Raw genomic sequence first — 16,226 nt, 5'->3', positions numbered from 1 at the left:
GATTAGGAATACACCATTATCAAATGTTACTTTTAAAACTTTCTATTCATACTGTACTTATTATGTCACATCTACATTACATGGGTTTTTTATAATGTCATGAAAATACAGGCGGGTGTTTTTATTTTGCTGTTTGTTTTTTTTGGTTGTTTGGTTGGAATTTTTTATTTACAAACATTCTTGTTTCCACAGAGGAAGATAAATATGGGGTTTACTCCAGTCTGCTGTTGAAATATTTTCTCGCAGAGGGAGTTGTCTGTGGACATGACTTGTTTGTTGCTTCTGCTCAGGACCCTCCAGCCAACATCTTAAAGGTAAAGACTCGTAGCTTTTAGCTAGTGAAGTTCTAATTTCTTGATGAATTTAAGTAAAATTTATATAGTAACAAGTGAATTCATGTTGGTGATCCACAAGAATATGTTGGGAAGTACGGAAGTATTTACACTAGCCAGATTTGGGAATTAAATTTAACTTGCTAGCCTGCTTCTGCAAAAAAAAAATGGAATGAGATCTTCCTGAGGATCAGTCTAGAAGCTGCTTATCCTTCATTTTGATTTTGGAGAAAACCCAGACCGACGAGCTGGCTAAATTGAATAGCTTGAATAAACCCAACTGCTGTCCACAATCTAAGAATACAGAGTAGTGGAGCAACTTTTAATGTACTGGGGAGGGAGAGAAGCAGCATACAATTTGCACAGATATGTTTTGCAGTTTCCTATAAAAAAGAATAGCATTTAACATCTTAAAGTAAAACCTCCTTTATTCAGACTTTTCGTTCTGACTGGCTTTTTTATACCAGGAGATATGGTCATCTTTAATCAGGTTGTATAGAAAGGTTCCTTTGAGAATTCGATGAGCTTCTAATCACACACTGATACTTTCCGCTATAGGGAAACAGTCCTCATTGACACTATAAAACATACAGAAGTATGGGGGTACTCTTAGAACATTTCATTAAATATTTTATATCTTTTTAATGCTTCTTTTTTTCTGATAACACAAGTAATGTATAATTTGCTGATTACTTCTGCATCAAGTGTAGCCTGGCATTTTCTTTAAGAGTATTCAGAGACTATTTCTGGTCAAGATGATTGCTTTTCATTTTCACTACCTGGTGATCGTAGATTGTGCCTCATCTGCTCAGTATTATCTCCAGTATTCATGAAAATGTGTATTCCTAGTGAAATGATATGCTTGTAGTTAGAAAAATCTTAACTCTTTTTTTTCAACCATCTTCATCCTAAAAAAGGTTTGATTTAGAAATTAAATTTTTCTCATGTATTCTTTTATTTTATAGTATAATCTAAACAAATACGTTAGAATTTTATTGTGAATTATGAGTTACATAATAAATATATTTTTACTAATGTCTGTGCTTACATAAGTGTTAATAAAATCACTGACTGATGGGCCTCATTGCATTTGGTTTTTTTTCCCATTAAAATCAAATTATCAAATGTAATAAATTTAGTGCATTGTATTCAAATGTCTTAACATTAACCACCTAATGTGGATTTCATCATTCTTTATTCACCTTCAAATAAATTGTTTATAGCTTGTCATAATTTTCATGATTCCTGTTCGTTCAGCTGTTGCTTGCTAACAGGCACTGTTAGTACTTCCGTCTTTGTACCAGCTTGAAGTTCTGGTCAGTCAGTCTGATGTTGTTCACTGAGCTCTGCTGTCTGATTTTGGAATGCTTTCCTTCTTACTTTTAGGGATAGCCACTAGGTAATGGCAACTACCTTCCTCTGTGGTGGTGTTACTAATTCTGAAAAGGTGGACAATGTTACTGCAGGAAAGTTGAAGAAAACAATTTTGTCTTGTCTTCCTCCTCCATTTGTAGAACAATTTTGTCTTGTCTTCTTCCTCCATTTGTGTTTTTACATATCCAGCTGTTTTCTTGCCTGTGCTTTTCTACTTTTACCTCAACTGTTCAATACTTCATTTACTTAATAGACAACGTGCAATAGAGTTGATTTCTCTGATTTGTGTTGCTGTCTTGAAATTGTTTCAGTGAAGTAACCCTGTAATATGCTAGGCATCAAACTAGAAAATTATGTGCTTTCACAGTTGGCAAGCTGAGGTACTTCTTGAAAAGCGAGGATGTATTATCTTAAAAGACATCACCTGGCAGAGTTGGTCTGAGACTGGCATTGGCCACAGTTAGGTGTCCAAATCATACAAGCAAACTGCTTTACTCGACCTTTAAAAGAGAGGACCTTCAGGTGCTTCAAGTCCTCTCCTGGCAGAAAAATGAAGTCAGACTTTTGAGACAACGTATCTGACCGCTGAGAATAAGATTGCGTTTTATTTAATGAGGTTAGCAATTAATTTATTTTCAATGTCTGAATGGACCGTATGCTGGAAAGGCAACATTGATTCTGATATGTGTCAACCTGTTTGTGCTTGTTTTTTATTTTATAAAACTGAAGTATGGATTCAGTATATTCTACAGTATTCCAGCCATTGTACATGAAGACAATTCTTTATGTGCCTTATGTCTTTATTGTGTGGTCACCCTATCTATAGATCTCTGCTGAGATGCCATAATTGCCCTATTCTAATTTTATGATGTGATTGGAAGTTTCTTGAACCTATAACCAAGACAAATATTGCTGGTAGTAGGAAGGGGAAAAGACATTCTCATAGACCATAATTATCTTGAAATTGTGTGTAACTAAAAGACAAGCAGTGGATAAAAAGCCCTGATCAGCTGCCTAAGATATATTATATTACCACCCACCAATTTATCCATCATCCTTTGAAAACATATTCATGCCTTTTGTAGTCAAAGCTCCTTCAGGAAATTGGCATTAAGATGTAATGCTGAAAAATTATACACCTCTGGTAAAGCCTACAGAACTATATACATGCTGTTTTTAGAAAGTATTTGTTCAATTTATATTCTTCAACAAAGGATAACTTTTTACTATAAGAGCATACGTAGTGGGAATCAAATAGACTACAATATAAGAAATAGTGTGGTACACTTCCTTGATCGATCATAAAACAAAACTGATTGCATGGGTAAATGCAAAATTAATTCAATAATAATGTTTCCTTCAGCCTTCTTATATTTTGGTGTTCCATTTTCAGTACCAAATCTGATTGAGTTTAGACTGCAAATTATGAAAAACTATTTACTCAAGCTCAAAAACAGAGATTGGTAAAAAAAGATGCTTTTTTTTTTTGAGTGTTTGCTTAGTTTCGGTGTGTTCAGTGGTTATAAATTTTATTGTTACAATTCAAAACTCTCAAATTTGTGCCAATTGTTTTGAAGTTTTATGTAGTGCATATGTTTGAGAATGGAATGCAAAGTTTAATATATGGCTATGTTTGTTGCACAGGAAATCTTAACGTTTTTGAAAGAAAAAGCTAACAAGGGGACTGTGTATTCTTTTGAACATCCCCACAGATGTACTTCTGTACTTTCAAGGTGGTCTTTTTGGAGGCTCACATGCAAGAACAGAGGCTAAAGAACATTTCCTCCAAACTAGTAGTCCACGAAAACTTACTTTGGAATAGCCCAGGAGAGTACTACTTAGAAAGAGGATGCTTTTCCTATCTAGATTAGGCAGGACAGCCTTCTTAAAATGAAACGCATTCCCCAGAATTCCACCTCCAGTCAAGTCCTACATCTCCCCTTGAGCTCTGTCACCAACTCAGTTTTTACCTTGTATGTCTGATATCATTGTACTTTTAAGTACAATAAGGGAACCGCAGTGGAAAGAGAAAAATGCAACATCACTTGATAAGGAATTTGCGAGGTGCATGTGGGGGAGTATAATGGCTCATTGAAAAAAAAAAGAAAAGAAAAAGAAAGAAAGCAAGGTCAAAAGACTTGGCAGAAAGTTTTACTTACAAGCAAAAACAAAAAAACCTTATCCCAAATGTTTTCCACAACAACAACAAAAGTGAAAGTATACTTGAAATATAACAGTTTGCTTATGTGTGCTGTTTGAAAAAGCCTGCAAAAATTCAGTCTCCAGCACCCTGGTTAAACTGACTTGACCTGAGGAATAGAAGATGCACACTTATTCTTTTCCCATTGAGAAGATGACTGCAGAAATTAGCAAAACATATTCTTGTTATTTCCAGGTTTCTTTTGAAAAAAACCAAGCAAGTACACACACCAAAAAAGAAAAAAGCTTAAGCTCAAATATTTTAATTATATTAATTGTACTCCGGTTTTCAGTGTTACAGAACTACTTTGAACTTGACACATTTTACATGGGTGTGAAGAGGTATGCTGGAAAATAAGTCACTTCTGTTTGAAAGGATTGAAATCCTGTTACGAGGTCCCCACACTGAGAACTCTCAGGAGTGTAAAGCTTCATCTTTTGTCAGATGTTTGGACCAATTCAATAAAAAGGTTTTCCAGAACCAGGCTTAAATTTCCTGTTTCCTGTCTGCCAATCCTTGTCTGCTTATTAGGATATTTTCTTTCACCTTTCTACTGAAATGATAAGCTTATTTTTAAACAGAGATCTTTCCTGGCCTATTAAATGTATCGTAGGTGCAAACATAGTAGTTTTAAAATAAGCAAAATTTCAGGCTTCAGTGTTGAGAAATTACCAAAAAGCCTCGTAGAATAGTTAATTAGTAGAATCCATATTCTCAGTTGTGCACTGGGAGCAATAGTTCACTATCCCTGAAGTTGTTTACGAATAATGTTTGCTGTTGTTTGGTATGAAACCTGTTCAGGCCAGGGCGTTATACACTGCAGCAGAGTTTGGAGAAGTTTGGGTAAGGGTACTTTCCTTTTATTTAGTGTCTTCACATTGGTTCTCTTGGTCCAACATTCCCCTTTTTGTTGCGTTTTTGTTTTAAAAAGGAATCATGAACTGATTCAGAAAATGATGAAATAAGTAAGAAAACATTATCTAATATTCTCATGCATTCCTGGTTTTCAGTGTTGTGAAAGGGAGCCACAGTGGGAGGAAGTAATAGCAAAGAGTTACTATAGAATGGCATGGCTGTAGGGTGAACTTCTCTGTGAGTGAAGCAAAGAATGTATTCATTCGGTTTAAAACAAAACAAAACTCTTAGAGTACTTTCAGTTAACTGCTTTTTTTTTAAATTGCATAAAGCAGTGGAATTCTACCTCCCTTTTTCTCTTCACACAATTCTCATTTTTTGAGGCTGATACTTCTGAATGTCAAAGAAAAATTTCCGTGCAGCTAACGGCCTTACCTGGAGATGGAAATAAATTGTGGTGCAAGGGCCTCTGAAAGAAAAAATTCTATATCCAGTCATTTGTGTTCTTTAACAATAGACCTTGTCTTCACAAGTGTTTACAATCAAAACAGAATCCTCCTCCCTTTTGGGAGTAGGGCCCTTTAAACTGACATTTATATAATGCATTATTGAAAAGAAAATATTTACCCTTCCTTACTTACCATCTGGTGTCCTTTAAATACTAAAAATTAACATAATGAAAAAGCCTCAAATTCATGTGAGTTTAAACTCTTTAAATATGATTGCAAGTAGAGATCAACAGTGAATTGCAGTTTTTTATTTCCCATGTTTCTTTAGCCAGACCTGTGACAATATTACATTGTGAGATAGCTGCATAAAACTGTGTGCACAATGTATTTATTGCTGCAGAAATAGACAATGTTTCAAATTCTTAAGTACTCTTAATTATACAGTTATCAAAACCCATAAGGATCAAAGGATTTTATATAAGTGGGGTTTCACATACAGCTTGGATTATGTTGCTAAATAATAGCACAGTAGTACTTCTTTAGCAATGTAAAATAGCTTAGAGAGGAGTATGATGCCTATGGTTGGTGTAATGCATTGGTAATTAAGAGGGTGTGAGGTTAAGCTTCATTAACTGCTGTGGGATTGTATCTTGGATTTTATTATCCCCTAGAGAACATAAGAAGTGAGAGAGGTCAAACTGTTAGAATCTGATTTTTCTTAGTGCATCTGCCAACACAAGGCAAGCAAAGTAATGTGGCAGAGAACACAGAAGGACCTAGATTGCTAGCAGATGCAGGTTGTACATCATTTCATTACGCAGATAAAAGATTTATTAACGGAATAAATTGCTTCTTGTTTGCAATAAAACCGTCATCAGCTTGCTTTGTGGGGAAAAATATTGTAGTTGCATTGTCATTTGTCTGAGCACTTTAGGTAAACCGTTTGTTGCCTTGTCTTAAAAGGAAGGAATTAATTTGGGAAAAAAAAACTTCCAAAACTTCTTTTTCTCTCTCTTTTTCTTCTTTCTTTTTTTTGCTTTTCCGTTCTACTGCATCTCACTCTAGACATGGATGGATGCCCCAACCAAACCATGCTTAATAACTTTAGCACTTGTCTCCCTTCTGTGTTTTCATGCTGCGTAGCAGATGTATTTTATTTGACCCCAAGTAATGTTGTATAGACATTTTTAATATATTTTAACTAATGCACTGCTACATGCTTTGTTTTTTGGTTTTTGTTTTGTTTTGTTTTTATATATACCTTATGCAGGACTTCTCTTTTTTTAGCCTGGGAGAATGTAACAGTTCTCAGGACTTGACACAGTCATGCCACAAAATTGTCAGTCCCAAAGCTTTTCAAAGCTGTATGATGTGGGAGCTGAGATATTTTTAAGCACAAATAGGTTGAATGGAGATAATATAGGCTGACAAATTAACTCTCATCTTCCTTGTCTTTTGTTTTTATAATGAGCGCTTTCAGTTCCCGATTCTAGAAGTAACTTTTAGATGTTTTAGTCTTTTATTCCAAAATTCTGATTTTCATTTTAAGAATATAGATTGATTTAATTCTAAACAGGCAAACTGTTCTGAATCGTTTTTGGATTCAGAAATTATCAAAATGGAGTTATCCTTCTGATAACCTCGGCAGAATTTCCAGTGCTTTTTATTTATGGTAGAGATGTCTAGTTCTCAAACAAATGATGATTTAATAAGACTGCTGGAAACTAATGTTTGTGTTTGTAATTAGTAAGTGATCAGGGAGAAAGAGAGAGAAGATGTGCTAAAGCCCCGATTTGCTATCACAGAATCACAGACTGGCCAGGGTTGGAAGGGACCTCAAGGATCACAAAGCTCCAACCCCCTGCCACACGCAGGGCCACCAACCTCTCCATTTCATAGCAGCCCAGGCTGCCCAGGGCACCATCCAACCTGGCCTTGAACACCTCCAGGGATGGACGGGGCATCACAGCCTCTCTGGGCAAATCTAGGCAATCTTCCACACTCAGATGTTTTGAGGAAAAGCCCAGGCTCAGTTGTCTTCAAATGTCACTCTTTGAAACCATGTCCTCCACTGCTCTCCATGCATGTCCAACTGTACTGCCTTCAGTTCTATTTCTGTACAACTGAGACAGAAGTATTTGGGGGCTGGTTTGGCTGTTGATCTGCTCCACCCTTTCTGTAACTCTTTATATTTTTCCTTCTTTTGAAAAAAAATGAAAATAAAAGACCTGAGAAATGCTGAATGCTTTGTGCTTCTTGGACCATAAGGAAACTTTTCACAGCACTGAAGAGTTGAGCAGTACATGCCCAGCCACACAGCCTTTATCTTTGTCAACACACCTGAGTTTTTCTTGCTTATGTATGCTGTCACTTGCATACAGTTTTGCAAAGAGTTACTTCCCTGAAACAAAGAACAGCATATAATTTGAATGGTGCCTGAATAAGGGAAGGCCTTTTATTCCATTTCTAGTTATAATAAAGATGAGAAGAGGACTGTTTGGATTATTTTAATATCAGTGTTTTCAGTACTGTCCATAGAGTCGGTTTATTTGTGTTCTTTGCTAATTCTCCTCATCCCAGGTCTATTAACTGATTTTAAACTTTCTCCCTCTCCAAATGTGGCTCTACAAGAATCTACTTGCAGTTTGTTGGGTTTTTTTAATTATGTACTGGGAAACGTGAATCTGTACATCCCAAGGAATAACCGCATTAGCAGCCATTTATGCATTCTATTTAGTCTTCTACCAGGCTAATGAATGTATGGCTTCCCATCAGCATAGACATGCATCCAAACAGTGCTTTGCCTCTCTTTCATGCAGGTTAGCATAAATAGTGGGGAAAAAGTTTTAATAGAAGCTGGGGTGATAGTGATGATATTAAAAAGCAAATCTGGAGGGCAACAATTTTTACTAGTTCTGCTCGTGGACCTTTACCTAAAACATACATTACCAATATACTTAGATAATATGTGGGAAATATGAAATATGTTTCCTGTTCACACTTAAGTACAATGTATTTAACCAAGTTAGTGCGTGCAGTAGAGCTGAAGCGATTGGTCTTCAAAATACCAAAGGCAGACTGCTTTTTCCAGGTTGCAGCTAGAATATTTAAGAAGCTTACTCAGAGGCAATAAAGTTCATAACCACCTCATGCAAGAATGATCCAGGATATTCTTCTTTAAAGTATTGGGATAAAAAAATGATATGGCTGTGAGACCAAGTAACACCAGTGATGTTTTGAGTCCCAGTGTATTACATGAACTTGTTTCCTGCTTAGAGACAAAAGAACATGGTACATCCAGGATACGTTGTTCAACTAGGCAGAGTAGTTATTGGGTGAAAGGTTGTGGAAAAACAGCTGGGGAAAATAAGTATTCCTTTGGTGTGAGAGTTCTTCATGTGCTCTTGGTCCCTTCTGTAGGGCAGCAAGGGAGAAGACAGCGCCAGATGGAGCTGAGCTGACCCCATGTGCTAACTGCCTGACAGCTGATCCTGGGGTTCAGTTTGTAACATCTCCCATTCAGCATCATGCCATGCAAGAAGGAACGGTTCTGTGTTTGAGTGCAAGGCAGGAACTTTTTTGGTGTCACATGGGCATTGGAGGAGCTTGCAGATTCCCAGTAATGCTTGGGGAAATTCGGCTCTTATTCTCTTGACCTCTGCTTTGTTCTAGCATAAAATACTCGGTGTGAAAACTACGAAGGCACTGTCTGTGATAAGAGCAAACATATATAACTGAGTGTCCCTGTCTCAAACTTCTCTTCGTCAAATTTTTTGTCAAAAAAACAGCAATGCAGCTGATGATTCTGGAGGAGGAAATTATCCAATGCCCTTAGGAAAAGATTGGGAATGTTTTTCTCTTTAAGTTGCAGTAAGGTGAGTGGCAAACCATGGCATTTCCTGGCTTTCAGCTTTGCAGATGGCACAATAGCTGTCCAGTCATAGTACAGCAGGGTGAGGTGGTGGCTGATGGCATCAGCAGTGAGAGCTGAAACAATGGGAATTTCAGGGAGTGGGATGAAGTGCTTAGACAGGATTAGATGATATCTTCAAAAACGTGTCTGACATCTCTTTCCAGAGAAACACAGGTTAGCCACTGTGATAAAAAGTTGCAAAGAGTAATGGGAGACAGCTGATGTTGGTGAATGGAAGGAAAATATACCTGCAAATTCTGCTTAGGGCTATATGTATACCATATAATGTAGCACAAAGCTGTCCAAATAAATATAATGCAAACTTACAGTTCAGGGAATAGATTCGAAATAACCTGAATTTTGCACTTCAGTTTTAGTTGGACATTTAACATTTTCCCTTGGAACTTATTTTAATATTTAGCTCATTTTGTTCCTTCATAGACACAATTCTGCTGATAGCAAGAGTGGAACAACATCCTTGGAAATACAGGCTAGTTAATCAACAAGTTGTTTTTTGTTTTGTTTTGTTTTTTAACATATGGTTATGATTCATTCTTTAGAAAGAAATTCTTTCAGAAATTGAGAAGGCAGATAATGTAAATTATTACATTGTTTCCTTAATTAAAAATATGGAAATTTACTTTTGAACAGGGAAATCTGAGCCTCCCCAAACGCTTTTGCAATTCATTTGCTAAAGCAAAGTAAATAAATTAAAATTATTCACTGCTGAAATACGTAGATACAGTTCTTTCCTATAACTTTACTGAAGCAATTACGTAGAAGTTTTCTTAGTTTTCAATGCCTTTAATCTCAGAGGGTGCACTGGCCAACCACTGAGAGAGAGGGAAACAACTGTTCCAAAATTAGAAGCCTTTGTTCTCAATTTGGTCATTAATTGTAGGTATTATGATAATTAACATTGAAGAAACAAAATAATGCATGTTGTTTGTAAGGTTACTTATTGGGCTACATCTCTCCTGTGTTATTTAATTCCAAATTAGTATAAAGCAAAAGCTGACATGGATTCAGTTAATCTTTCTTATTTAATCTGTCTTATTTCTCTGTGTTGATACCATCTTTGCCCATGCAGACAGTTGTATAGGTTTTTTTTTACTAACTGTGCCTATGTTCTGTGTTTCGTGTACAACCCATATTTCAATCAAGATTATTCTTTTAACAGTTTTCCAATGTGTTTCTTTTATGTCCACATCTCAGTACTCTAGCAAGACTTTACTTAAACAAAACTAAGATTAAGCACAGTTTTGATCTGTTCAAGGCAGATAAAGAGTTGCTTTGCCCTCTATCTTCCACAGATGAGTGATAAAGATGGGTCGGAAAATTGATGTATTTCACACATCTCATAGACGTAGAAGCACACTGCATAAGTGCAATGTTTGTCATCCCCCTGCTTTTTCAGCAGTACAAAACAGTCTGCACTATCAGAAAGTCTGTGATAAGTTCTATTCCAAGTCTGTGTCCACCTATCTGCAGTGCTTGTTTTTTCAAGCAAGAAATGTTTATATTTGAAACTTAAGAATTAAATACCTGTTCCTTTCTTTTGCTCCTTTGTTTGTGTTCATAAGGTATTTGTCATTGGTAGATACGTGTGATGGTAGCAGAAGAGAGGATTCAAACCATTCTGTTACAGTCATCTTCAGCCTGTGCCTGTAGGCTATTGTGATCTGTTGAATGCTTTTAAATGTTTTAGAAAAGCTGGCAAGGAAATGTGAACTTATTATCAAATAGACTTTAATGCAAATTCGCGATACAAGGCGCTTACCTCTTCTCCAGAATGGTTTAGGAGAGCAGCTTTTGAAGAAGAATGGGCAAACAGGAATTATGGATGCTGCTCGAGATGTACTGTTTGTGTATAGTAGCACATGCAATATTGTATTTCCATTCCGCATTCTCTTATAAATGTGCAATCTTTGTGTGTGTGTGTGTAATAATTTCACAGATTAATTGCGCTTAATATTATCTGAGCTTTCAGAACAATTATTTTAAAATTATTTTAAAGTTTTTTTTATGGACTTTGGAACTGTCCACTACATGAAGAGAACCATATTATGGCCAACATACATTCTTTGGATAAAAATCTGAACTGCTATGATGTTTAGGCAGGTATCACAGCATGGCCTGGGTTGCAAAGGAGCACAGTGCTCATCCAGTCCCAACCCCCTGCTGTGTGCAGGTCGCCAACCAGCAGCCCAGGCTGCTCAGAGCCACATCCAGCCTGGCCTTGAATGCCTGCAGGGATGGGGCATCCACAGCCTCCTTGGGCAACCTGTTCAGTGCCTCACCACCCTCTGGGGAAAAGCTTCCTCCTCGTATCCAACCTAAACCTCTCCTGTCTCAATGTAAAACCATTAGTTTAAAACCAGGTAGTAGACATTCCTTCACTTTTCACCTGTAGGAACTTCCAGCCCCTTTGCCTGATGATAACTTCAAAACTGAACGAGTAGAAGCAACAGCTGCCAAGTCTGAAGATTGTCAGGACTCTATGCAAATAGCCTGGCGCTACCAAAATGCACCAAAAGTGGAGGTAAGACTTTGGTATTTCACAACTGTTCCTCTTGCAGAGCAAGTGTTTTCCAGCACAGGACAGTGCTACATGATTACCTCCTGAAAGTAAAGTAAATCATCCTAGAACGATATATATATATTAATTACTAGAAATACAGAGAGAAAAGGAATTTGAGAGTTTACAGAAAATGTAAAATTTAATATAGACAGTAAAAATGTAGAAGACAAATGAATTGCTTTGGGATTTTTCAATGAGCATTATTAAAAAAAGCTGGAATGATTTGGTCACTAAGAAACTTCTCCTAGATGTAGCAGTACACAAATGGCTAATGAAGGTTTGATGGACAGTGCTTACTAGATCTCTTTAATGCAAGCATTGTGTCGAAGCAAGCTGTTGACTTGCTTAGCCATGTGCATAACAACTAAAGTAAGCACTTGAAATTATATCAACTTCACTGTCACTAGAAACTAATCGCTGTGCAGGGAGAACACAAGAAACAAGCACAGTGGTCAGTCATTCAGAGTTTACAGCTGTTAGTGTCTTGTGAATGATGTCTTTCCTGTGGCTGGTGACTTTCTTATTTAATTTAATGGCACAATCAACTTTTAATAAAATTACAGCATTTTTGACTATCCGGAACAGAAAACTTGTTTTGCCTATATGTTTTAGCCCACATGTTTCATAAATTCTAGTTTTAGTCATAACTGCCTAGTAAGTTCAGTCATATTCTTAAAAACATAATTGGAATGTGACAAAATGATCTTATAAGGCTTGGCATGTTTGGTTTTCTGTGAAATTGCACAGACATGGCTATATAGTTGTGTCAGAAAAGACTTATATATGGTGACATGCCAAATCAAACAGCCTCCAGGGTAATCATATAATCTCATCAATTTTATTATTGTGAAGCTTGCTGTGCCTCTTTGAACCATCCCCAAAATAAACCGTCTGATTTGAAATTTAACAGAACTCCTAGTACATTGATATGGAAAGAATTGCACGTGGTCAACAAGTAGTGTTCTGATGTTCTAACAAAACAGAAAAACAAATAATTTGGCTAGGTGTGTACTCACCCTTTGTTATTACTCAATCCAGTACTAGAGTATTTTCCAATACAATACCTACAGTATTTGTCCACAATTAATAAAATTTGCTTATGCAAAATAGAGTGATCAATCTTTGGCAGGGTGTTCTCCTTGTTATTGCTGAAGCTTTTTTAAATTGGAATATGATCATTCTGAATAACTAATGTGCAAAATGTTAATGCATAGATTTCATTTTGAAAAAATAAAAAGTCTGGTTCTTAACCTTGCTGTGTTAAAGATACTTCAGAATATTCTAGTAGAGTGGCAGGAATACTTCATGGAGGAGAATTTTTGATGTTGCCTTACAGTACCCTGGATGCTTTACAGTACTTGGTAATATTGTTTAATTAACAGCTTTAGCTGTAATTAATTCTTTAAAATTTTGTTTTAGCAGAAAAAAAAACAAAAAACAACAATGAATAAAATTTGAAGGCATATTTTCCAAATGGATCAAGCTAAGAAATTAGTACATTTTTAAAAGCTACTATCAAAAATTTTCAAGCATGAAAGTAGTCGTACTTCTAACTGGAACTCTGAACATGCTAGCAGAAAACTTTTCTGTCCAGGATCTGGCTGTACATGTAGTAAGAATGCTGAGTAGAAGTTGTCTTGGTGGTAGTCTTGATTTAGTTTTGTTCTAATTTAGTTTTTATTTGCAAGTAATTAAGAGATAATTGTTAATAGTTTAGACATTAACTTTTCTTTTGCTACACCTCTTACGAGCCAGCTAGGTGAGTGGCCTTTGTGATATTTATGCCTGATAATTACATCAGACCTCTTCATAATTGCCACAACTGCTTTTTACATGTTTTGGTACCCTGGACATCAGAAACAGATAGATGGTTTATCAGAAGTCTGTCAGAGTAACAGATTTTGTTTTGCTTGATGTGCCATTGCCACTTTGTTAGCTTTCATCTGTTCCAGAGGTTAATTTAAACTTCTGAGTATATGGATAGCCTGTTTTGTTATAAAACACTGTTTTTTTTTTTTTTTTTTTTTTTTTTTTTTTTTTTTTCTGAATGAACTGCTTATGTTCTTGGGGCAATATATAAACTGTCACAGCATGAAATCAATTTTCTGCCTTGATTCATCCTAAATCTGAGATTTCTAGCACATTAGTATTGCAATTAGAAACATTAACAGCAGACGGTAGCATAAAAGCACACTCTGCTCACTGACAATTTAGTGTATTTCTCCTTGTGCAAAACAGGAGCCCAGAAAAGAACAGGCCTGAGCCTACAATCCACTAATAAATTTATCACGTCAAACTTAAGAGGAATGGAAAGTTTCTGCTTCACGCTCTCCATGGTCATTCTGCTAAGGCAGATTATTCATGCTTACTTGATTCAGGTAGGCTTTTTGCAAGCTTCCCCACTAAGCCTGGGAATGCAGTACATTGAGGCCTATTCATAGGCTTCTGGCATAGCCCGAGCTTTTATTGCATGGTGTTTTATTATAGCCAAATCCTAGTCTCCACCCAGTTTGTAGGCACTGTGCTTATTCTTTTGAATCAAGAGAGGTTATCACCTACCTTAATCCATGCAGCAGGGTGGATTAAGGACACCAATGTGCCTCAGGATTCTCAAAGAGGATCCTGGAAACTTCTTGTTTCTTCTTTTTTGCTGTCTTTACTAAACTCTATTGGGCCTCAGTAAGGATTTGCATCTGAAATGGGCAACCTGGAGCTTTTCTCAATGAAGACATCAGATCAAAGTTCAGTTAGTCAAGGCCTTTCTAAAACATTAAGGGGGCTTGGAAGTACACAATAAAAAGATGAGCTCTGGCAGAGATTGCAGTAAAAACACTCTGATCTGTAATCCGGATAAAGAATAGATTATAGGCCAAAGAACAGCCCCTGTTTAAATTGTTTTCAGGATCCTCATTTTAAATAAAGGTACTTTTACATAAAAAATTTTGAGAGTTCAGTTTGCTGGACCTCTATGTTGTGCTATGTTTCCTTCTTTAAAATTCAGTTGCTGATACATAAATGAAAGCTGGTTTACAGAACCTGTTCTTTTAGTAAAAATGATATAACTTTTATAACTATGTGTTGGCCATTTTGTTTCTTTTTTAATGCTAAATTAATAATCTGTGATAAAATAATGAAAAGTTGGGGTTTAGTTTGGTTATTCTGTTTTTGTAGGAAAAATACTGCAATATTCTTATTAGTTATATTCTCTGATAACTGACCAGACCTAACAGCCAGTAATTAAATTATTTCACAATATTTACTCTAAACCAAATTATACTAATTGTAACAGTTTAATATTCATAGATCACTCCGAAAGTAATGCCTCCTATTTATGTCCACGAAAACTCCAATCATTACAAAGCACACAACACTATTTGGTAGATGAAATTCTCAACTACAAAACATTCTTTTTCACCACCATTAGCCATATTCACCAGTAATGGACAAGAGTCTGCATGCCACACTCACTACAGCAGTGGGAGCGACCCACTGTAGGCACTTCTGAAATGCACCACCCACCTCCTCCCTGTGCTCACATCCACTCTTTGGTCTCCATAAATGTTCAGCAAGAATCACTGAATGTCAGTGGGCACAATTTTTTCCACGTGCTGGCATCCAGTGGCACACTTCTGCTTCATCCACGCTTCCATGACAGAAGCCATTTTCTCAGGGGCCCCTTTAGTGCCATACCACCATCTGCCTCTAATGTCATGGGCCAACATCATAAAATAGGAGGCATTACTTTCAGAGGAGCCCTCCTCTATGTGGAAAAAATGAAGTATACAATAAAATTGTGGAAATACATAGCATGCTTGCTTTCAGAAAGCTAGCTATAAATACATGGCTATATCTGGCATGACTATAGTCTTTTCTGGTATAGTGCTTATTTTATTAACAGCACCAACTTTAATGAAAATCAAATGCTTCATGTAATATTTGGAGCTGAAACTAAATAATTTGCTGCCCAATGTGCAGAAAAAAAAGTTGCAATCTCAGTGTAATAATTCAGCATAAAACATACCTTTTGTCATTCCTGTTTTTAGCAAGAATAGCAAATGTTGAAATTGGAGCAGAAGTTGTTCTAAAAAGCTTTCCTTACATACAAACACAAGCCTCCTCAGTTTTCAGATAGCTGATAAGATGTATATATTGGTCTCTTTAAAAAAAAAGTAAAATCCTTTTAGTAGAATGTTGAAAGTTGATACAAAACCTGCTGCAAAATGTTCAAAATCATTGGAGCAGTTCTGGTCACTCCTCAATATTCCATTGTTTGAGATAGAAACAAAAAAGCATTTCATTTTGTGTAAGAATCAGAGCTGCTTCCTTCCTTCCTTCCTTCCTTCCTTCCTTCCTTCCTTCCTTCCTTCCTTCCTTCCTTCCTTCCTTCCTTCCTTCCTTCCTTCCTTTCTTTCTTTTTTCTTTCTTTCTTTCTTTCTTTCTTTCTTTCTTTCTTTCTTTCTTTCTTTCTTTCTTTCTTTCTTTCTTTCTTTCTTTCTTTCTTTCTTTCTTTCTTTCTTTACTT

At 36.3% G+C, this 16,226-nt stretch overlaps 1 protein-coding gene across 1 annotated transcript in view; it reads left to right on the top strand.

Annotated features, from left to right (window-relative positions):
• The window catches only part of ELP4 (elongator acetyltransferase complex subunit 4), a 122,135-nt gene that overhangs the window by 11,682 nt on the left and 94,227 nt on the right, over positions 1–16,226 (top strand). The window contains exons 3-4 of the mRNA XM_042837218.1: positions 193–314; positions 11,537–11,665. Coding sequence (XP_042693152.1) covers positions 193–314; positions 11,537–11,665 — 251 coding nt within the window. The remainder of the gene's footprint in view (positions 1–192; positions 315–11,536; positions 11,666–16,226) is intronic.

Source organism: Centrocercus urophasianus, unplaced genomic scaffold, assembly GCF_019232065.1.
Source record: "Centrocercus urophasianus isolate 14NV4802_14NV808 unplaced genomic scaffold, USGS_Curo_1.0 seq_7, whole genome shotgun sequence".
Taxonomy (NCBI): Eukaryota; Metazoa; Chordata; class Aves; order Galliformes; family Phasianidae; genus Centrocercus; species Centrocercus urophasianus.
This window is presented reverse-complemented; position numbering and strand designations above follow the sequence as displayed.